Source organism: Notolepis coatsorum (assembly GCF_963971535.1).
Source record: "Notolepis coatsorum genome assembly, chromosome: 13".
Lineage (NCBI taxonomy): Eukaryota > Metazoa > Chordata > Actinopteri > Aulopiformes > Paralepididae > Notolepis > Notolepis coatsorum.
In genome coordinates, this window is record NC_140177.1 from 32480635 (window position 1) to 32505857 (window position 25223).

General features: G+C 43.0%; 1 protein-coding gene across 1 annotated transcript; it reads left to right on the forward strand.

The window, feature by feature from the left end:
* Positions 1-3826: 3826 nt before the first annotated feature.
* Positions 3827-24710, forward strand: slc22a13a (solute carrier family 22 member 13a; the record flags this gene model as incomplete). The annotated part of the gene is made up of 10 exons (XM_084327624.1): positions 3827-4201; positions 5872-5975; positions 6151-6305; positions 8066-8234; positions 9014-9134; positions 18121-18215; positions 18336-18550; positions 19646-19754; positions 19849-20055; positions 24641-24710. 10 exons carry the CDS (start codon positions 3827-3829, stop codon positions 24708-24710), a joined length of 1620 nt encoding a protein of 539 aa, XP_084183750.1.
* Positions 24711-25223: the final 513 nt, after the last annotated feature.

The following is a 25223-nucleotide window of genomic DNA, read 5'->3' on the forward strand; positions in this document are numbered from 1 at the left end:
GAAGGCAGTCTCCTTTTTTGTTGTTCAGAATTTGTTACTTGACTCTTTTTGACTCTGTAAATAAATACGCCCTAGTATTTGGCTAACTCTGAACTACCTGTCTGTGCCGTGCTGTTGAGGTCGGTTTCAAACCCTAACATACACAATAATACAGGGGCATTGCAGGTAATGACATTCTTGTGTTTCGAGCTCAGACTCATCAGTGCACAATTAAGAAACATCAATGAATACAAGAATGGTAACAATAGGAGGGCGGCTGATTGGCGCAGTGGGCAAGGCGCTCGCCACTAAAGCAGGATACGCTGGGTTCGAGCCCAGCTCTCTGCGTTGCTACCGGCTGGCCGGTCGTTCATACTAACACAATTGGCAAGTGTTAGAGGGTGGGAAACTACAACCGACCAGTGGGAGGCATAGTCTAGCAACGTTCAAGACAGGGGAGGGATGAATTGGATATACGAAATTGGGATGGGAGAAAAATTGAAAAAATTGGGAGAAAAAGTGGATAAAAAAAAAGAATGGTAACAATAGGTAGTAGTAGTAACATCAAATTAAATATACAATTACAGAAAGTGTCATGCGTGTAGTGTATGTGCATGATAAGGTGCAGTGCAGGGTGTATGTGTGTGTCTCCAATAAATAACAATAAGTAGTAGTAGTAACATAACCAATGCAAAGTCAATGGGTCCACGCTCCAGTCTGTACTGTACAAGCCCTGAAATTAACGCTGAAACCTACAGTGGACCCAAAGTAGGTTTCAGGATTATTTCTGGGTTTATACAGACTGGAGCGTGGCCCCATTGACTTTGCATTAGTTGTAGCTAACAGCTGGAGCGGTGTGGCTAACTAGCGTAGCTGAGGGCATCATAGTATGAAGGACACTTCCAGTCTTCCACTCTTCCAGTATGAAGGACACTCTTACCTAAACGCGACAAGGTGTATTTGTTGTAAATGAACAGAATTATATGGTCATTCGCCAGGGTTTATAGTGTCTGTAAAGACTCAAATTACGTCATTGTGCTTGTATGCCATAATATTGTAGACAGGGTAGTAAATGTCATTCTAAGCTGAAGATTCGTACATATAATTTGTTTTATTGTGGTGGATTGAGGCCAGCGGTGGCCTTGAAGCTGAGAGGAGAGCTTGTGACCTGTAGGATAATGAATGAATAGTGATCTTCCCTCCCTCCTTCATCTCCCACCACTGAAGTGTCCAATCCCACACTGACCTGCCTTAAACCCCGCGCTCTTTTCTTGATCCTCCAATCACAACCGTTGCTTTTGTCTGAGGGAAAGCAACAGCTGTGACTGGAGGAATCAAGAAAAGAGGGTGGAACTTGAGATGGAACTGTGACCAATAGCAGAAGACTCTGGTTGTCCAGGACAATGGTGGGCCAAGTCCATTGATCTCCTTTAGTTTTTTTAGTTGATAAATCCTTAAAATATATATTTTTTTAACCTGCACCATTTAGATGTGATGCATTTTATTTTTCTCTGAACACATTGCAGATTGTTGGCATTTCTCACTAGCGCACATACTGGTATTCTCCTATTGGCTCATTCTCTAATGATGAAGTGTGGGCACCGCTCTGATTGCGTGAGTTTCTCTGTGAAAAAAAGCTGCTTGTTTTTCCCCCCGGATCAATGAAACACCTCTTTGGGACTTGGCCTACCACCTATCCCATGTGTGAATGTGTGTAACTGTGCGTGAAGCAGATTGTCACTGAAAATGCTTAGTTAATCTACCCTGGGTAAATAAAGGTTAAGTTATAGGTAATTAGGATTTTATTCACATTCAGAAATTCTAAAGTCTTTACACACTATGAATATAAACGTGACATTTCACACTATCTGACCTGCCAATCCTTTGGAGTTCAATTCTCTATCTTGAAGCACGTTACCCTGCAGAACAATGTTCAGTGTGAATCAGTTATAAACTCAGTTGCATAATATCAGCTTACAGAAGTTCAGTGAAGGACTACATAACTGTCCAGACAGTAGTAAACGTTAACTGTTGTAATAGTCCTGGGTGTGAATTGTACTGCAGAAATAACCCCCAAGGATGGGTTAATTCTCATAACTTGTCCCAAAGGTCACACGTCATCACGGCAACACATTTTACCCCACTCTCACTCCCAAAAAAAATTGGTCAAGTAGAGCAAAACAGTTTTGAACAATTAAACATCAATATCACATGATATCAACTATAACATTGTGGCAAAGCCAGGTTCTCAAGTAAGAAGACATGACACAGAGAGCACAACCTAACTCACGGTCAAACACATTCATTAACTTCACTTATACAACAATAGTAAGGGTTCAAACGAATCAGGTTCATTAACCCTTTCACTACCACACTACAGAAGGTTAACCTTTCACTACCACACTACAGCTGCCTCACATTCCACCACGGCTGAAATCGATGAAAAAACTCGTCGGCACCGGAGTCCACAAAGGCCTGCAGAGGATGAGTCGGGGCTAATCAGCTCAACAGTATTTCTTCTCCTACTAGTGAGCCTACTGGGCGACAGTGGCTCAGGAGGTAGTGCGGTTGTCTGGTAATGAGATGGTTCTAGGTTTGATTCCGGCTCCCCCCGGCAGCGTGTCGAAGTGTCCTAGAGCAAGACACTTACACTAGATAGGGACACCATACAGCTGCGAGTCCTTCGGATGAGACACTAAACCAAGGTCCTGACTGAATTTGGTCGTTAAAGAACCCTGGGCGTCTATTGCAAAGAGTAAGGGGTTCCCCGACGTTCCTGGCCAAATTCCCAATCAGGTCTCTGACATCAAGGCCACCTAATCATCTCTCCCCCCTTAATTGGCTGATATCAATCTCTGTCTCCTGAGCCGTTCAGCCACTGTGTAGTGTGATGTGTGCCTGGTGCCAGTGTATGGCACCCATTGAGCCTGCATAGCCAAAGCTTGGGTGCTACCAGTGGTGGTGAAGGAGGCAATTTCCACCCTACATTGTGGGGAGCACTTTGAGTGTCTAGAAAAGTGCTATATAAATGTCATTCATTCAATCATTCACTTAACCCCTAACTGCTCCCGATGAGCAGGTTGGCACCGTGCATGGTCGCATCCACCATCGGTGTGTCCTTTCCCAGAAGACAGCACAAGGAACTGTAGCAACCACTTCCAACTCAACATCAGCAAAACCAAGTGGTGGACTTCCGGAGGGGCAAGAAGAGACCCCCCCCCCCCGACTCCCATCACCATCCGAGGGGATCAGGTGGAGGTGGTGGAGACATATAAGTTCCTTGGAGTACACCTAAACAATAAACTAGACTGGTCGGACAACACAGAGGCTCTCTACAGGAAGGGACAGAGCAGGCTGTTCTTCCTGAGGAGGCTGAGGTCCTTCAATGTGTGCAATAGACTGCTGCAGTCGTTCTACCAGTCTGTAGTGACCAGCGTCCTCTTCTATGCTGTTGTATGCTGGGGGGGCTACATCAACTCAAGGGACACCAACAAACTGAACAAGCTGGTGAGGAAGGCTAGCTCCGTGGTGGGAGTCGAGCTGGTCAGACTAGAGGTGGTGGCAGAGAGGGGGATGAGAAGGAAGCTGGCTGCTATCCTGGAGAATCCCTCCCACCCCCTCTACGATGAGCTAGTCAAGATGAGAAGCACGTTTGTTTGTTGTAACCCACTGCCAAGTTCAGTCAGCTGCTGTTCTGACAACGTTTTTTTTTTACAAGTGAAATGTGCTGAATCATCATTGGTGGGGAAAAAACCCCAGCATGGTTAAATATTAATGTATCCATGTGTCTAAAGCGGAGTCCTTTCATACCACGCTCACATCAAATTAGATAATCAACACCCTCAACATGGCTGATTTTGGAGAGATCCTTAGGACCATTGGAGATTTTGGATTATTCCAGAAGCTCGTTCTGTTCGCTCTTTCCTTTCCGAATATCATCGCACCTTTACAATTAGCCAGTGTGCTTTTCGTCCAGTCAGATCCGGACCGACACTGTAACACAGACTGGATCCTCAGAACCGACCCCAACCTGACCACAGACGAGCAGCTGAACTTGACCCTGCCCCGGGAGCAGGACGGGACCTTCAGTAGGTGTCTGATGTTCGTCCCTGTGGACCGGGACATTGACGGCATCAGAGAGTACGGACTCAATGAGACCACGGAGTGCCAGGATGGATGGGTGTATGACAAGTCTCTGTACGAGGCCACCATAGTCACCGATGTAAGTTGGGTTGTGACCGAGTCTACTCTTGACCAAGGAAACTATAAAAGAAGGAAGGGTCGTCACATCAGAATACCAGCGCTCTATGCTCTGCTTGGTGCCAGTTCTATTGGAGCCTGTATTAAAATTCTAAATATACAAGCTATCTGAGTAAACCAATATACAACCAATATATAAAACGTTAGCTAGTTAACCTCTTGAGCCAGATGGGTCTGGTACCGGACCCAAAATGACATCACGCCATAAATCCATCTCTACAGACTGTATGAATTAATATTGCGTTTCTTTTTCAAATGTAGCCAAGGGTAAAGACCCTAACCCTGTCAAAACAGCAGTCATGGTGTATATTTTCTGCAATATGTTTGTTTACCAATAGGTTAAAGCGTTATTAGTGAAATATGAGTTTTAGAAATGTATTCAGAAACTAGCGAATATAGACGCCAGGAAATGCATGCCACCATTTTGTTTGTAGTCATATGAGGAGAGGAGACCCAGGGCTTTCAATGGGTGTTGGAATTTCGAAAAACGACACTGCCCAGCTCAAGCCAGCCCCTGTCAATCAAATGACTTGTGGATTAACTTTTTTATTTATCTTATTTTTTGGGATTATCTACCACAAACCTGAATGTTATTGGCATAAATTAGAACACAGTTAGTTTCTCTACCTTTCTGTGAACGTCTGGCAAAAAACGGTCTTGCAATTTGATGAAAAATGGCAGAGAAATCGACATAATAAAAAAGTAACTGTACTCAGTATATTTCATTCAAGGTCTTTGCTGCACGCTTGGTGATACTAAATCCAGATTGAACTATGCCATTGGAAAGACGAGATCTGGCCTGATCCATAGATGTGCGACTTGGCTATAATAAGGTCATTTATAAGCCTGATATTCTATATTCTATAATAATATTTCAATTAGCATGTGTCCGGATGGCAGAATTCAGTACTGTATCTACAAAACCTTCTGTTTAATAATCTTCCCTTTATTCATTTGCTTAGATTTATTTGTACATATAATCTCAAGAAGGTGCTGAACAAGCTCAGTGGTAGTTTCTCATGTCTGGTCATTTTTAGCATGGTGTTATTCACCTTCAAAGATGAAAAAAAAAAATAGAATTGATATTCTCCTTTGGTTCATTACAATTTACTCAAGCCTAGTAACAGACACAATATTTCTGACACTTGGAATACATTCCATGAGATCCATAGATGTCCCTAGATACTAAGAACATGCAAATGGACTTTGTAGAAGTGGAGCAATCTTCCATTTACTTCGGTATGTATTTTTAGGCGGATTTTCAGAAAATAAGGCTAGGGATCAAGAGGTTAACAATGCAACAAATCGCTGATGATTCTGACACCAGAGGTAATAACCTAAAGGTCATAAACGAGGAGACGGCTGATCCCATTCAACTCAATGCTGGCCGAACTGAAGGTTTCCACACTTGGCACCAATATGCGTTCACGCGCCACACAGTGACATAATGACCCTCCTTCTTTTATAGGTTCCTTGGTCTTGATGATAATTTTTAAGATGGCACTCACCATAAAACTGAAAAATGGATTCTGCATCACACTGTGCCGCCCACCAGAACATCTGCTACAATGTAAATGCAAAAGGTGCTTCTGATCAGCTCGCTTTTATGATAACAGACTTCTTCTCTTACAGTTTGATCTCGTTTGTGGCAAAGCTAACGTGGTGGAAGTGGCACAGACGATATCCATGGCTGGTATTCTTGTTGGTTCACTCATATTTGGACCCTTCGCTGAATCGTAAGAGTATTTCAATGTTTTCGCTTCATCGTCCATTTCAATGACAAGCCATCATGAAATAGGGTTCAATTCACGTTCACTCTAATAAAACATTTCAACAAGATTGATTTAATTGAAAGTAAATTGAACCCAACCCTGTCATGGTAAGATGTTTTCTCATTCTCAAATCTTCCAGATTTGGGCGCAAACGGGCAACTCAGATTCCTGTGGTGCTGATGTTGATATGTACTGTAACAACAGGGCTGAGCCCCAACTTCTATTTCTATGCAGCGTCACAGTTTGTGGTGGCTGCCGGATACGGAGGCTTTCGGGTCAACTCTATTGTATTAGGTACGGTATGCTCTGTTAGTACACATTTCTCTATTGTTCTCTATTGTTTTGAAAGGTGGTTGCTGTTGATTCAATTTAGGACATACTTCCCCACATATGGCTTGAAACATGCAGTCAATAAAAAAACACACATATAGTGGCCTGTGATTTTGATATTAAAGGGATAGTTCATTTATTCTTTTTTGGATTTTTTTTTACATAGAGTGGTATGAAATACTTTCCATTATCAATGCGTAGCTATTCGTTTACTTACAAAGACCTGTGCTGGAGTTCCTATAAGCTATGACAGTGCTACGTTACGCGCTAATGTTAGCAAAATAATTTATTTTGAAAGAACGGCCAAAGCCTGTTGTCACTCAAATTGCACTCATTAATACTCCGCCCTCAACGGTTTGACAATTTGGACAATTTGATTATATCCATAAAACACAATTTACGTTTTTACCAATTAAATATGGTTAAACAATTTATTGATATGGATAGGTGAGCGGTGGCTATTGCTATGGCCACACCTCAGGTCCTGCCAAGAGAGGTCTGGAAATTCACACACTAAGTCACTAAACTATATCATCTGTAGTGTGGTAGTGAAAGGTTAACCTTCTGAAAGGGTTCAAGGGAAAATCCACCCTAAAACAGAATTTACATTGTGCTACTCCAGTGATTTGGGACAGTTCTAACCCTGGATAACTGTCTCCCTATGCGGTGAATCAGAGCATCAAGACTTTATGATGTCACTTTATGGAGCTGTTCCTTTGATGTTTGAAGTAGCGACCGACTTTGCCGGCTCATACAATTTGTGTAAGCTATTGCATCCAAGTTTTATTTGAATATAGGACTTACAGCTCTGAATCATAAAATGCACCCATATCCCAGTCAAATCACCATGCTGTCCTGGGTGTTGTTCCACTATTTATTACACCTGTGCATGCAGTGTGACAGGGGTTTTGTACTCACTCCTGTCTGCTGTCTGTCTGTCTGTCTGTCTGTCTGTCTGTCTGTCTGTCTGTCTGTCTGTCTGTCTGTCTGTCTGTCTGTCTGTCTGTCTGTCTGTCTGTCTGTCTGTCTGTCTGTCTGTCCGTCCGTCCGTCCGTCCGTCCGTATTAGCCTCCCAGAGTTGTGAACCGATTTGGATTACATTTTGCACATAGACTGACAGCACGACCAAGGATCTGCATTCTCAAATATTTTTCAAAATCGGTCAACGACAAGTATTTTATATCCACCATCAATTGAAATCAATACAGAGGGAGATAGAAATTGTTGTCCAATAAAGGGCTGAGTGACCTGTATGATCACATAGCATGGTGAAACCAAACCAATGCAAAAGTAACAGTTTCACCTCTGATGGGTGGTCTCATAAGATGGCTGGTCCCAGTGGTAATCAAACTCCTAACCCAGTGGTAATGCCATGCTCCACCCGCTAGAGACACCCATGGTAGAGTGGACTAACGCACAACTGGACCCTCACTAAACGTTCCTCTAAAGCTGCAAGCACACCACATGCCATGCCAAAATATTAAAAACTTTAAAAAAGTAATGTGACTGAAAATATATTGCAATAAAAAGAATACAAAACCACCTCCTAAAGCTTATTTGTTTTATTCCCCAGTGCTTTACATGCAACAGTCACGACACCAATCGTTTTGTAAGAGTAGGTGTCGTGTTTTTCAAAAAGTTATTACAAAACTCTTTGTGTGCTAAAACAAGATGTTCATAAAAATGGTCAAACGTAAATCTTTAATGAATCTTCTTTTGTGCAGCGACTGAATGGATCGGAGTGACAAAGCGATCTCTGGGAGCATGCGTGAGTCAGCTGTTTAGCGGGTTCGGCCAGTGTTTGCTTGCCGGCGTGATCTTCCTCATACGTGACTGGAGACTGGCCCAGCCGGTCATGGCAATACCGCTTGCGGTGGTCGTTGTTTACATATGGTGTGTATTTACCACGTCGTGTCCTTCTTCCATGACCTAAAGGGTTAATTATGGATTAAATGGTAAATGGTAAATGGCTGCATTTATATAGCGCTTTTATCCAAAGCGCTTTACAATTTGTTCCTCACATTTGACCCATTCACTCACATTCACACACTGATGGCGGAGACAACCAGGTGCCACCCTGCACATCGGGAGCTGCCCGGGAGGAGCGGGAATCGAACCGGGATCCTCCAGATTACCAGACGACTGCTCTACCTCCTGAGCCACTGTCGCCCCCATATTATTGGAGGTAGGGCGGTCGTCTGGTCATCAGAAGGTTTCCGGTTAGATTCCGGCTCCTCCCGGCTGTGTGTCGAAATGTCCTTGAGCAAGACACTTAACCCCTAACTGCTCCCGGTGAGCAGGTCGGCACCTTGCACCTCTGCCATCGGTGTGTGAATGTGTGAGTGAATGGGTGAATCTGAGGCATAAGTTGTAAAGCGCTTTGGATAAAAGTCCACTTTTTAACACACCATATTTGATCTATTTATTATTATCTATTTATTTATTACTAAAGATTTGCACTACCTCTCTAGCTCATTTAGCATTTTTTTTTCTTTTGCATTTTGTACATTTCTAGTTTTGTACATTGTATATTTTGTATAGTGTTTGGTCTTTATTCTTTTACTTTTGACTGTATGAAGCACAATCTCAGGAGGGTCCTACAGAACCAAGCATTTCATTATATTGTACCTTATATGTGACAAATAAAACAAAACTTGAACTTCTCATACCAGGTTCATTCCTGAGTCTGCCAGGTGGTTACTGGGCAGAGGAAGGACAGAGGAGGTGAAACAGCTGCTCCTCAAGGCCGCCGCCATCAACAAACATACGGTTCCAGACTCTTTACTGGAAAAGGTACCGTTAGGCGCTTTCACATATAGTTTTGGTGGACTCGGTGCGGACTCTGTGCGGTTCGGGGGGTGAAGTTGCAACATTGTTGCATTCTTCATTTGGTTCGTCTGCATTCACATTGCAATTTGTCAAGCGCACTAAACTTTCTGAACAATGTCACATGGTCGAAAAGGGCACTCGTCTATTGGACACAATAGAGAGTGGAAATGTGTGTGTGTGACAGAGCCCTAACGCTTGTATCCTTTCGGCAACAAACCCTCCCTTCCGCGTTGCTCTGATTGGCCAGCGATCTACGCTCGTTTCGCCCCTACGCCCGCGCATGCGCATGAGCCGCGATAAGCCCCTCAGGCAGGCAGGAATACTAAACTCGAGTTAACCTAATTTATACAAATGGAAGTATTGATTTCGCCATAACGAATCATTAAAAAAATATACCGTTAACTGGAATATGTTGTTTCTTTACACATATGTTGGATTATGTAATTGGTTTGTCATGACAAACCAATAAAAAATCGCGAATTAACCGGTGGTAAGAGCGTAGGGGCGAATTAAGAGCGTAGGGGCGAAACGAGCGTAGGTCGCTGGCCAATCAGAGCAACGCAGAAGGGAGGGTCTGTGTGCCCGCGCGGATTTGACCGAATGTCCCGCGTATTGCAATAGGGTCCAGCTGCAGCGCCGGAGAATCCTCTCACTGGCATCCTGTGGCAGCCACAGGACTCACGCTGATTAGCGGAAAGTACGGAAGTATCTCGAAGTACGTCTGCGCTGATTGGCGGCGAGGGACGTCACTCTACATTGACCAAGCTCGGTTGAGTCGTGCGGTTGTAGAGAGGGTCGTGGCCTGGAATTGATTGATTGAAAACTTTATTAACAGATTGCAGAATGGGTACAATACGGTTGGAGAGAGGGTCGCGGCCTGGAATTGATTGAAAACTTTATTAACAGATTGCAGAGAGAGGGTCGCGGCCTGGAATTGATTGAACATTTTATTAACAGATTGCAGAATGGGTACAATACGGTTGGAGAGAGGGTCGCGGCCTGGAATTATTTGAAAACTTTATTAACAGATTGCAGAATGGGTACAATACAGTAAAATACTTTCATCATCTCTTTTTACTACACAGTTCTGTATTGCTTGTACAGTTGTACAGTGTCCCCCACCCACCCAGCCCTCCTACCCAACCCCCTCCCCCCCCCCCCCCACCCCACCCACCGGCCCACCCAACCACCTCCATGGCTGCCACAGGATTCTCCGGCACTGCAGCTGGAGGCTACTCGCGTATTGAGAGGATGTCCCTCTTTTCGAAGCAAAAAAATCGTACCCTGCAAGGAGTGCAACCCCATCCCAAGAGCAACGCATGCCTGCTCGTAACCTCGTTCCCAGCTTTATGCTCGTGATGCTACCTCATATCGCAGATCTGATTGGTTAGGTAGTAATTTAGCGCTCTGCTCGTGAGAGGTGACTCACTTCCTATATTTGGTCCGCATTTGGTCTGCTGAAGCGAACCGAGACCTACGTTTTCAGGCGGACCAGAGTTTGCGTGTTTGGTCCACACCAGAGTTCGACTGAGCATTCACACCACCCCAAAAAAAGCCAATAGGGGATATCTGCAGAGCCGCAAGCCCAACGTCTGGGCGGGGCTTCGTGGCTTGGACTACGTTTGAGGCGGGACTTCGTGGCTTGGACTAGGTTTGACTGTGCGTGGGCGGGGCTTCGTGGCTTGTACTCGGTTTGACTGTGCATTCGGGCTTGTACTCGGTTTGACTGTGCAGTAGTCAGTTTGTGCTGTTTATTTTTACAAGCAGTGAAGACTCGACAGCATTTGCATTTCTGTGTTCCGTGTTGCAGGTTAGGGTTAAGGTTAGGGTTATGGTTAGGGTTAAGGTTAGGGTTAAGGTTAGGGTTAAGGTTAAGGTTAGGGTTAAGGTTAGGGTTAGGGTTAAGGTTAGGGTTAGGGTTAGGGTTAGGGTTAAAAATAAACAGCACTGACTACATCCGGGTTTTACAGGAAACAAAACAAGGTACAAGCCACAACGCCCCGCCCACGCACAGTCAAACCTAGTCCAAGCCACGAAGTCCCGCCTCAAACCTAGTCCAAGCCACGAAGCCCCGCCCAGACTCAAAAAAGCGGACTATCCGAGAAAACGAACTCTGGTCCGATAGTCCGGACCAAACAGCTCTGGTGTGAAAGCACCCTAAGATAAGATAAGATATTCCTTTATTGATCCCCTTGGGGAAATTCAGGCATCATAGCAGCATGGGGGAGGGGGAGAGGAGGTACAGGTATGGGCAGGGTAATAGTAGAAGACATACTATAGGCAATACAATTATAGTACAGTAGAAAGTAAAAAAGGCAGTGTAAACAATGCAATTAACTCTGAATATATGCATATGAGCAAGTAGGCAGTGTAATCAAGGTGCAGATGAGGGTCTGTAATTATGCCCTATCAGTTATATTATACATTACAATAAATATGGTTATAATAAACACTAGAATCTAATAATAGGATAATCAGATTTTCATAGGTCAGTGGTTGTAACTAATGTGAAATTATGTTTTAATGGGCGGCCGGGTAGTGCAGTGGACTAAGCGTCTGTCTACCACCACAGAGACAGTGGGATCGAATCCGGCTGTGGTGCCTCCGGGTTGGCCGACCGTCCATACTAACACAATTGGCAGTGTTAGAGGATGGGAAAACCCGGCAAGGGTGGGTCCTGGTCGTTGTAAACAGCGACTCCTACAGTTCGGTCGGGGCGCCTGCACAGCAAGGAAAGGATCTGGGAGGGGTAGTGTGACCTTCCACACATTACACTCTCCCAGTGAGCCAGGTGAAAAGAAGCGGTGGGCTGGGTACACATGTATCGGAGGAAGCATGTGATAGTCTCCGCCCTCCCGGACCGACGGTAGAGGGTAGAGTGCGCAACGACCAGGAAGGGGATTGGGAATTGTCATAACGACTAACATTGGGATGGGAGAAAAACGGAAAAAGAAGGAGGAAAAAGATAAAAAGAAAGAACAAAAATTATGTTTTAATGAATTATCATGACTGGAAAATGTCTTGGACCAAATCTTTTGAAATAAGACTTTTCTTTTGAAAATACTTGAGTATCACTGATGTATACTAAACCTCTAAATGACTTATGCTTATTTAAGCATTACATCACGCGCAGGAGTGGTTTGTGAACAATAAACCATGTCTAGGGGTGGTCGTTAGACCCCCCTAGGCATGGTTTATTGTTCACAAATCACGACTGCAAGTGGTGTAATGCTTTTATACAACTGCCACATTCATCCAACCTTATTGCTATACAATAAACACACATTAATCGAAGATTTATTGAAAAAACCATCCGCTAGAAAAAGTTGTTCCCACAACAACAAAAAAGACAATTTGCCTCCATGTGGAAGCAGCTCGGAAGTGCATCCAACCAACTAACACATCCAACTGTGTGTTATTGGAATGATTGAGAGAAGTTGCCTCATGTGGAAGCAGCTCGGAAGTGCATCCAACCCAGTGTGCGATCCATATCAGGATCTTTGGGGGAGCGGGGGGGGGGGGGGGGGGGTTGGTCAGGCGCAAAAAGAAAAAAAATCAGAGCGTTTCCCTGAGTCTCGCAACTGCCGTGAGAGAGAGAGAGAGAGAGAGACGCCCGCCCGCGGAGAGAGAGAGAGAGAGAGAGAGAGAGAGAGAGAGAGAGAGAGAGAGAGAGAGAGAGAGGGGGGGGGGGGGAGAGACAACGCCCCGCCCACGCACAGTCAAACCTAGTCCAAGCCACGAAGTCCCGCCTCAAACCTAGTCCAAGCCACGAAGCCCCGCCCAGACTCAAAAAAGCGGACTATCCGAGAAAACGAACTCTGGTCCGATAGTCCGGACCAAACAGCTCTGGTGTGAAAGCACCCTAAGATAAGATAAGATATTCCTTTATTGATCCCCTTGGGGAAATTCAGGCATCATAGCAGCATGGGGGAGGGGGAAAGGAGGTACAGGTATGGGCAGGGTAATAGTAGAAGACATACTATAGGCAATACAATTATAGTACAGTAGAAAGTAAAAAAGGCAGTGTAAACAATGCAATTAACTCTGAATATATGCATATGAGCAAGTAGGCAGTGTAATCAAGGTGCAGATGAGGGTCTGTAATTATGCCCTATCAGTTATATTATACATTACAATAAATATGGTTATAATAAACACTAGAATCTAATAATAGGATAATCAGATTTTCATAGGTCAGTGGTTGTAACTAATGTGAAATTATGTTTTAATGGGCGGCCGGGTAGTGCAGTGGACTAAGCGTCTGTCTACCACCACAGAGACAGTGGGATCGAATCCGGCTGTGGTGCCTCCGGGTTGGCCGACCGTCCATACTAACACAATTGGCAGTGTTAGAGGATGGGAAAACCCGGCAAGGGTGGGTCCTGGTCGTTGTAAACAGCGACTCCTACAGTTCGGTCGGGGCGCCTGCACAGCAAGGAAAGGATCTGGGAGGGGTAGTGTGACCTTCCACACATTACACTCTCCCAGTGAGCCAGGTGAAAAGAAGCGGTGGGCTGGGTACACATGTATCGGAGGAAGCATGTGATAGTCTCCGCCCTCCCGGACCGACGGTAGAGGGTAGAGTGCGCAACGACCAGGAAGGGGATTGGGAATTGTCATAACGACTAACATTGGGATGGGAGAAAAACGGAAAAAGAAGGAGGAAAAAGATAAAAAGAAAGAACAAAAATTATGTTTTAATGAATTATCATGACTGGAAAATGTCTTGGACCAAATCTTTTGAAATAAGACTTTTCTTTTGAAAATACTTGAGTATCACTGATGTATACTAAACCTCTAAATGACTTATGCTTATTTAAGCATTACATCACGCGCAGGAGTGGTTTGTGAACAATAAACCATGTCTAGGGGTGGTCGTTAGTGTGTGTGTGTGTGTGTGTGGGGGGGTGGGTGGGTACGCCAGCGTCGGACAGTGTGAGAGTGAGCGCTGCAGTCAGGGGAAAGAGAGAAGAAATTTAAAATAGAATTGCAAATAATCAATCAATCAATCCGCTATTTTTCTTTTGTTCTACAATGACTCATGACCCATCAATTACATCATCCAACATTGTTTAAAGGACTAAGACATTCGCCGTGACAGAATCGCTTTATATTTAGTCGTTATGACGCTATCAACATATCCATTTGTTAAAGATTGGTGATGTGATTTGGTTGTGGGCGGGTCCTGGGACCAGGAGCATGGATTGAGCACTATACATACGTGTAAATGGACTGTTTCAGCCAATCAGAATCGAGAAATTTGCATGCCGTTGTATAATATCTTATAATAGGTTAACCCAGGGGTCGGCAACCTGCGACCCTTTAGCCAATCAGCTGCGGCTCCCTGGCCAATTTTTTTTTTTTTTTTTTTTTTTATTATTTTGGAGATTGATGTCATACTGTGACACTGAAATGAAAAAAAATTTCATCAACTAAGATATTTAGTCAACAAAAGGCTTACCTGTATGCCTGATATGTGGTGCGAAATTTGCGAACAATGAAAAAATTATTTTCCACAAATAAGGGAAGGACTCTAATAGAGCTGCATAGTTCAGGGTTTTATTTCAAAGTAGGTCTACAGATGCCAGTGTTTTGTCTCCTCTTCTGTGTTTTATTAAAAAATAGGTCTACACAGCCAGTATTTTTTCTCCTCTTCATAAGAGTTTGAGGTTTTCCTTTGTTACAGGTAAAAACAGCAATTAAAAAGTCAAAATGTTTTTTTTGTTGCTTTATAATCCCATTAATGCAACAAACTGTGTGCTATAAGTATAAAGTATAATACATCGCAAATTACTTTGGGTATGCAATTGTCAGGCGTTTTATGCTAAATGTGGGGTATGCTTGGGGATATATAAAACGTTATACACTGTGTTATCTTCATTTTAAGGGTAAATAGGTTGTGCGGCTCCCTGGGCATTTTATTTTGTGGGACGGGGGAAAAGTGGCTCTTTTGATAGTAAAGGTTGCTGACCCCTTTAACCTATAATAGGAAATTATGTGGGTCTGTTTGTGGGTCTGTGCATCTATCCAGAGCTAATCACCAACTAAAAGGCTGCAGTGGATGAAACTTGCCACATAGGCTGACAGCAGGCCAGGGACATGATGGGGGCACTATAATTAAAGGTCAAACTTTGAAAGGTCATAACTTTTACGCTCAGCACATAAATAGACCATGAATAGAAGTCAACAATTTGGCCAATCACCACACAAAACTTACAGGATATGTCCACATATTCAGGTCAACCACTAGGGGGCACTACAAATGAAAAAAACGAAGAATGGGTGTAGCATAACACAAATCAGACTATAAATCTGTCATACAGAACCAAGCATTTCACCGTAAAGTACATGTAGTTTATTGTGACAAATAATAAACAAACTTGAAATCAGGGGTTCCCAATACATTTTCTGCCCGGTCCACTTTCTAGGATTCAAATTACTTGGCGGGCCAACCCCGACCCCCTCACCCCTCCCTCATTCAGAATGCAGACATAGGCTACGCAGTGGCATTGCGTGGGTAACATGACTGAAGATGCCAAGTCAGAATTATTATTATTTTCTTTTACAACCTGTTTTGATAATGCGTTGCAATATGGGACCGTTATGCTATAAGGTCGATAGCGGCATCGTTTCAATAACAACAACCACATCGTCTGTTTGGATTCATTAAACTGGAGTCCACATATCATTATTGCATGTAACAACAAACGTTACATGACAATCACAGTGTAACTCTTCTTGGTTCGACAAATAATGCAGACGTTCAGGTTGAGCTCAAGTGCATTTACTGGGCAACAACCTCTTCAAATCACAGAACAGACTGCCTTACAAAATGCTTATTGTTACAAAAAAGCATTACAACTAAATAAAATAAAATAGATATTTGGACATTGACACAATGGACTTGAAATTAACTCTAGACCTTTTATCTGCTCCTTGTAAATTAGATAATGAGGGATAACGCACACCGTGCCGTGGAACAGCTCCCAATTGACCAATTACTTTTGATCCCTTAAAACCTGTTAATCTGTAGCCCTATTTTCAGAAATGTCATGCCCAAGGTACATGCCCAAGTAAATGGAAGATTGTGCCACTTCTACAAGGTCAATTTGCATGTTCTTGGTATCTAGGAACATCTAGGGACATGGGGGTATGTATTCCCAGTGTCAGAAATATTGTGTCTGTTACTAGGCTTGAGTAAATTGTGATGAAACAAAGGAGAATATAAATTATGAATTTTTGTTGCATCTTTTGTTACAATTGTGCAGCCACCGAGCTCGCTCACTGAGCTCATTCACCACCTTGTTGAGATCAAGTGTACATAAAATCTAAGCAAATGAATAAAGGGAAGATGATTAAACAGAAGGATTTGTAGATACAGTAATAAATTGTAATCCAAAATTCATATTTGACCTTATTATGGCCAAATCATACATTTTTTTGTATTTTTTTTATTTATAGCATTTTCAGCTTTTTTGGTCAACACAGGACCTTTTGGCCACGCAGGACCGACAGAGGAGAGAGGGTGAAACGGGAGGAGAAGAGGGGAAGACATGCGGCATATGGCCACCGGGTCGGGGAATCGAACCCGGGCGACCACTTTGCGACTCAGCGAGCTATGTGGTGTGCTACTGGAGCACCCTGCCAAATCATACATCTATGGATAGGGGAAAAGCTCCTCTTTCCAATGGCAGTGTTAAATCTGGATTTAGTCATTTCCTCACGGTTTTACGATAAAAGAGATATAATTAGCATTTTCTACGATAAATTCATATTTTCGGTCAATCTTAAAAACATTGGTAAAAATGAAAATATACACTTTGACTGCTGTTTTGATAGGGTTAAGGTCTTTGATCTTGGCTACAATTGAGAGAAAAAAACACAACACCTCGGCTCTTAACATCCAAGGGCCCACATGTGGGACAATTCGCGACGCACCACTTTGCCGACCTCTAGCGGCTCGGGTGTGCATTTCTTACAATACAATGTATATATAGAATTAAAGCCCTATTTGTTGCCTGTTGATTGCCGACAAAATACGTTCAGCGGTTCTCCAGTTACATGCCGATATGTGAGGCGTGCGCCAAAATACACGGCAAAGTACATGACACATACACAACTCCCGGGGCTCTAGCTCCGTCAATCATTTGGCGATCTCGAAATATTTTGGACAGGGTTGTAGCCAATGAGTGTGGCTTTCCAATGATAACCCACATGGGGATCTAATACGGTCTCTATTGATCGATTTATGATACAAAAATAAAAATAAAAAAGCAGGGTCCCCTTATCAGCTTAACAGGTTAAGAATTTCTTGTAATTCCTACACCGTTCACCTGATTTGGATGTAAATACCTTCAAATTAAAGCTGAAAGTCTGCACTTAAAACACATCTTGATTGTTTAATTTCAAATCCCATGGTGTACAGATCCAAAATTATGACATATTTATGGACCTGACTGTATGGCGTGATTTCTTTTCGTAGCCACAGTTTGCGAAGACGCTCTCTGATTGGTTTAGCCCTAACCCTGGTTTAGCCCTAACCCTAACTCTAAGCATAACCCACTTCGAAAGAGGGCCAAAGCATAACCACTTCGAAGCAGAGAATATAAGGCGGAAGAGCCCTTCGGAGCTAAACCAATCAGAGAGGGTCTTCGCTGTATGCGGGCTAGCCAATCATCTTCGCAAACTGCGGCTACGGAAAAAAATCACGCAACTGTATGGTACAAGTTAAGTTGGGGGGAGGGCCCATTCACTGGAATTTGTCAGTGGCCCAGCCATTTCTGTGTCCGGCCCTGTAAAACGAATGCACTCTGTTGGCTACTGTGGCAACAAAGCATTAACATTCAGATAGTCGCAAACTCATTTAATGTTGTGAGAATCTTTTGATAAACATTTGGCTGATCACGGCTGTTGGTAAATAAATTGTGTATTTATTTATAACTTTTCACAGATAGTTGAGAAAAAAACAGTGGAGAGAGCAGGCATCGCAGTTCTTATCAGATCACCCGTGCTAAGAAAGTATTTCCTTACTATAACATTTGCATGGTAAGTTGCATTAACATTAACTACCCAATGTTTTACAATAAAAATAGTAACTACTGTCAGTGTCAGCAATGCTGTTTTGACCAACATGCATAACCATTTATTTTCCTGTTGAAAATCCAGGTTTTCAATAAACCTTTCCTACTACTGCCTCATGTTAAACGTGGGGAACTTTGGCTTGGACATCTTCCTGACCCAGCTGACGTTCGGTCTCTCTGAGCTCCCGGCTCATGTGCTTTGCATCTGGCTGTTAGAGGTTTTGGGGAGAAGATTATCCCTAATGGGCACCATCTTGACTGCTGGGCTCTTCTGCATTCTCATTGTAGCCGTTCCTCAAGGTAAGATACTTAAAAAAATCTAAATAGATGTATGTTCTTTTATCACATGTTTATCACTTGCACTGATTGTCACTATACGTCAGTACAGTATCTGTCCCAACAATGAAAAAAAAGTTGTTTTGTAGGTATTGTTAATGGTATTTTAGAGTTAGTTATTTCCTGGAAAACGATAAAAAAAAACGTTTGATGAGTCAGCCTGCACATGGGGGCGTATCCGTATACTCATTTTGCGTCAAATGAAATGCTTTCTAGAATGACATTTACAGCACTTATTTTTTTTATCCACTTTTTCTCCTTATTTTCTATTTTTCTCCCATCCCAATTTCGTATTTCCAATTCTCCCCTCCCCTGTCTTGAACGTTGCTCGACTATGCCCCCCACTGGTCGGTTATAGGGAGGATAGAAGCCTTGCATCATGTGTCCCCTCCGGTACACGAGGAGGCAGCCAGTCACATCTTTTCACCTGCCAGCGCGGACTCTCATTGGCGAGGTGTAACGCATGGGAGGCTCACACTACCCCCGCTACTTCCTGTCTCTGCTGTGCAGGCGTCCCCCAACCGACCTGTAGGAGTCGCTGTCCACAACGTCCAAATCCCCACCCATCGACTTCCACCCTCTAACTCTGCCACTTGAGTTAGTATGACGGCTGGCCCAAGCCGGAGGCAATGCTGACACCCGGATTCGAGACCGGAGTCTCTTGCATTGGTGACGAGCGCAATCTCTGCTGCGCCACCCAGCCGCCACATTTACAGCACATTGTAATTAAGCTAGCATTACATTAAATGTTCAATGTTAGCTTGCTAGCTAATCCTAATGTTACTAATGTTGCGTAACGTTGCTAACCTATGTTGCTAACATTAGCTTGCTAGCTAATGGGTTGACCGTAATGCACATTCAGCACTAAATGCCAATCAATATCTACAACATGTGATGTCCCTCCCTAGCTTCCTGTTTTTACAGGAAACACATAAATGTGGAATCAAATAGCATTCTGCTAGCTGTTTCTTGGGGACTTAAAAAAATCACCTATTGAAAGAAGAATATGTCTGTTTGTTTGTTTGTTTACCTTTTTGTCACTCTGTTATTTTATTTTAGGTAGTGCCATTGCTATTACTACCTTAGCTACCATAGGACGTTTCTTTTTGAGCTGGGCAGGATCTATATGTAATGTATATGTTCAGGAGCTTTTCCCAACATCAGTTCGGTAAGTTTTGTCGGGTAACTTCAAGCCTTGTTGTTGTTGTTTTCATCTATAAACTATTAATATAATATACAGTGTTTTCTCTTCACTATTTCAGACAAACTGCCACAGGACTAGGGTCTATAGCAATTCGAATTGCAGGGATGTTGTCTCCATTGCTCAACCTGCTGGCTGTATTCCACTGGTCTATACCCACTGTGGTGTTTAGCAGCCTCTCATTGGTTAGCGGGGCGCTTATCTACCTGCTTCCTGAGACCAGAAGAATGGAACTGCCTGAAACAACCGATGAGGCAGAGGGCAACAGGTACACATTGTTTTGTTGCTGTTGTTGTTATTGTTGTTGTTGGTGGTGGTAGTGGTGTTGTGTGACATTAACACAGCCTGCGCCAAAAACGTCGTACAACGTTTCAAGTTCATGCTAATTCTGCCAATCCACGGCGTACAACGTTATTGAGATCATATAAAACAAATTCGCCATGTTATTCATATTTCCCTCACGGAGCCTGGTCTGATGCAGTGTGAGCCGGCACAACTCTGCAACGCTTCAATACTGCCCCCTGGTGGATGATCGGCGAGTTGCCAAACCGGAAATGGACGAGTCGATCTCGGTGCGTCTCCGAAATGCGTCCGGCCACTCGCATATTGTTGCGGGACTGTATACACACGTCCGTGTGTAGCGATCGCTGTCATAACGCAATAATCGATACGATTTGGCCGTGTATTATGATTATACAAACCGGAAATGGATTTAGGCGATCGCCGTCAAATAAGTGGGATCTTTTTCCTCCAGTCTCATCGTCGAACGGTAAGAGGACGCTGACGTTACTTTCAGCCTGTTTGTTTATTATTATCCATGCAAACTGCTCTGATCAATATATCACCCATACTACATAAAGCATTTAACGACGATCACGGAATTATAAACGACCCCCCCCCCCCCCCCCTCCGTTAATTCGCGCATGATCAGTCATAACGTTTAGGATCATGTACAGTTGACATTTTTTATATAGCGTGGATCGGCAACAAACGGCATTTGATAATCTATATATGCGGTTTATGCCTATATCTCACGTTCTAGGAATTACTGCAGAAAACGATAAAAACATATTTATATTCTAGACGGTATTTTCGTATTAATGTATGAATGAAAAAGTAAAACGTTCCTACATCCTGAACGATAGATAATCGATGTTGAATGGGCCATAGTAATGTCAATTTAGCAATACAATTTAAAAAGTTATAGCCCTGCAAAGAAGGTGAACATCTCCATAGACTTACAGTGCTGGCAGAGAATGGTATAAGATGCTCAAAGTGCGTGGCAGGGAATGTGTTAACACATTCACGGCCAGGGGTCGCTGTTTACCTTCTGTATAGAACGCCGTAAGTCAATGGGGCGCTTTGTTCACTTGCGAGTGCTTAAAAATAAAATATATCTTATATTATAGCTATGGATCTAATACACCCGTCGATTGTCAGTGAGTTGCTTCCAGTCAACATGCACAAAACAGATTGTTTTTTCATCCGTACATTTTCGTTTTTATACCGTTTTGAATATAAGTATAGTTTTGGTGATTCTTAACACTTTCGCGGCCACTTGGATCCGTCTAATATCACTTTAAACGGCCAGCATTTCATAATAGACTTGCATAGTCCGTGGGGCTGTTTGTAGAGCTAAATCTATACTTTATAGTATTGCTATCTGTCCATTCTCATTGTCAATTGACACCATAAACCGTCCCTTCAAAATGGTTTAAAGAAATAATTTTTTCATCAATACGTTCTCATTTGATAGCGTCTTGAATATAAGCGTTATAAGGGATTTGAACTAGTATATTTCCTGGAAGGCGAGATACAGGCCGCTAAGCTACTAACGTTAAATCCAATGGCATTTCGGATACAGAAGCTACAGTTAAAACTCAAACTGCATATGATCGGTATGATGGTCCACCATGAATGCATGAAAGGGGGGGGGGGGGGGGGGGGGCCGGGGGACGTCGTTTCTGATTATTGATTACCAATAACCGCGTTAGCCTCAGTAGCCACATTCGCTGATCGGGTGGATGGCTATCATAACAATGCCTGATCAGCATGTAATTTACGTGAAAAAGATCTTACCGTGGGCCGGTTGGATCCCCCAAAGGATTTCCCAGTTATCGATCGCCATCTGGTAGATCGATATGTCCATTGGCTGATGATATATTCCTTTACTGCACACTGAAATCCGCGTCCCAAAACGTATTCCAAGCTACAGGCTATAGGCATCGTTTCATGTTAGCAGAAAACTACATTGGAGATCCAGAAAAAACAAGACAACTTCTGCCACAGGGAACACTGCATTATCAAGATAGCGCCCCTAAGAGGATCTGGCCGGTAATGCACTTTTTCGAATTCAAAGAGTAGGGTACTTCTGCAGTGCTGCTCAGTGACATCGAGTAGGTTATTAAAATGGAATAAAAGCCAAAACAACCTTGCCACGGACATGTCCGTGGTTGGTCCTCAACCGATTCGAAACACGGAGATCTCCGTGGCTGGGCGCCATTGTGTTAAGTGCTCCGCACACAGCGGGCGATTTTTGTCAGGCGACCGACCTTTTTTGCGAGGCGACCGACAGAATTGTATCGCTTCCATTGTTATGAATGAGAGAAGCCACACGGCAGGAGATTTTCGAACGACGATCGCGCAGCAACTTCTGTCGCCTGGCAAAAAATCGCCTCGATCCTATTTTTTTAGGCGACGGCAGGCGACACAGCAAGGACAATGAGGAAATAACATTACTTCTATTGGTGTATCATTTGTAATATAAATAAATTTATCAATACATTCATTGATCAATAACTTACGTATTATTACCATGTTACTTATGTTAATTATTATTAATAGGAACAATTTAAATAAATAATGTTAGTTGGAGAAGGTTTAGTGGCCGCTTGTCATTAACTAATAAATTGATAATGCGCCACGATGCACCTACTAGATGTTTTTGTACTCGGGTAACAAAATAAGTTGTGGATGTTGACAGAGTTTAATGTCCAGGCTGCAGCTGATGTAGTTTGTAAGGTTTATTGTCCAAAGAAATAATGGTTGAGAACAAAACAGTTTGCGTCTTCCGTGAAAAAAACATCCTCTCTCAGCAGGTGCATAATACTTGTCCAATCGGTGGTAATGAACGTATTGTAGCGATCAGTCATGCAGTAATGTCAGGAAGAATGAGGAGAGGTTGTATTCGTATATGGTGGTTTAATTCCAGCTCAATATGGGTTTTACAGGTTAATATTCCCTCGTAATGCACAACACAGCTATACGCTTGCTTCACGACAAACTAACATCCGGTCCGTCCTCTGATATCTCCCGGGGGGAAACCACACCCCCAGCTAAACAGAGCGACACATATAGCTTATTATACCTGAACGGTCGGATCTGGTGTGGGGGGCCAGGCGATTGTCGTTGAGCGACAGACGATCGCATTGCCAGGCGACGTTGGTCGCCCGCCGTGTGCGGACCACTTTAGTAATCCCAGGAAAAGACGCGATAATAGCGTTTTAGTGGAATCCACTAAACACGTTGTAATTTTTCGGGGGGGCAGCCTCGCAGATGTATCGTTGAAACAGGTTACCTCGCCGGAGTATTTAAACCCCGCCCGCACGGCTCAGCTCGCCAAGATAACAAACCACAGCATTTCTAATGTAGTGCAGTTGCTGCCACAATGCGTTAGGGGGCAGTATTGACTAAAATATCGAATAAAAGAAATAACGAGTTAAACACGTATACAAGTTTAGTTTCAAGTTTCTTTAATAGTTGTCATACAGAAGTACAGAATACTTTCATACAAAATGCTTCTTACTGTTACGCTCCAGAGACTGTGCTAGACAAGATAGTATCAAATAACATCATAGTATCAGTATACGTGGTTGGCCGTCAAGCGTCGGCTCCCAATCACGTATATATACGTGGTTGGCCAGGAATGTGTTAAAGCTATTATACGGATGGTATCGTGAAGCGCAGTCACGAAGGGCTGGGGTGAGTATAGCGGTGCTATGGGTTAAACTCACTCTCATCCTCAAAAGACACATAGACACGTTACAAAGCAGTGAGTTCACTTCTTGGTATAGTGGTCTGTGCTGTTGCACGTGGCGTGGGAGACCCGTGTTCGAAACTCCCTCGGGGTATCGAAGTTTGAGGCGACGTTGTCACAACCGTTACATAGATAACATTTATATGTAGAGTAATCATTAAAAAAATACATCCACAGAGCTTTTAGAAAGGTACAGAATAAATGGTAAATGGCTGCATTTATATAGCGCTTTTATCCAAAGCGCTTTACAATTTGTTCCTCACATTTGACCCATTCACTCACACATTCACACACTGACGGACGGCAGGGGCAACCATGCAAGGTACCAACCTGCTCATCAAAAGTGGGCTGTACCTCATGAACCTGCGTTGTGTTAAACCAATCACATCCACCGCTCTCAGCTGCTCCTACATTGGTCAAGCTATTTCGCAGGTCAAAGCTGAACTCATTTGAACTTTGACCGAGCAAGCCAGGCGGTTTTGAATGGTGGTGAATGAGAGACCAAATGTGACCACAGCGTCAGAAGCCGCGATGCAAAACACGTCGTTCACTCCTATGCTTTATGACAGTAGGTTTTATGTTAGCGGTATGTTTTAGATTAAATTAATCTTATTTGTATCTGAACATTCCTGGTGTGCACTGGACCACTTTGATCCTGGATGCTCTATCGCTCCTGCTCTGGTCAGCATTCACTAACGCTTGTGTTGTTTTCTTGTTTATTGGTTAATTTATTTATTTATTACAAAATAATAAAATAAACCATATCTCTTATATGTCCCCATTTCACTTATTACATCATTTCTAATTTATCTTTCAGAAATGTGAGCAGCACGGACAAAGCTGGTGACCATAAAGTTGAGGAATATCCATATGAAACCAAACTGTAGAACTGTACTGTATACACAGGGTTTATTCTTGAAAACGTTTTACTCACTTCATACAAAATACATGGTGTATATGATGTACAATGGTCTATATATTTTTCATTGTTCATCTCCAAAGCCCCACTCATTTTAATATATTGTATATGAATTGTTCACAGGCACTGAATATTATTGAACATGTCAGAATTTACAAAACATCCAGAATTACACTCCAAGAAAACAAAGGCAGGCTCAATAACTATGAAAGTATATTCCTTATTCAATTATATATATATATTACACATTCTTTAAAAAAAAAATACAAAACGCATCGTTTCAGGGGTCGGCAACCTGCGGCTCTTTAGCCAATCAGCTGCGGCTCCCTGGCCAAAAAATAAATAAAAATAAAAATTTACTTTTATTTTTTATTTATTTTTTTTATTTTGGAGATCGATGTCATACTGTGACACTGAAATGAAAAAAATATTTCATCAACTAAGATATTTAGTCAACAAAAGGCTTACCTGTATGCCTGAT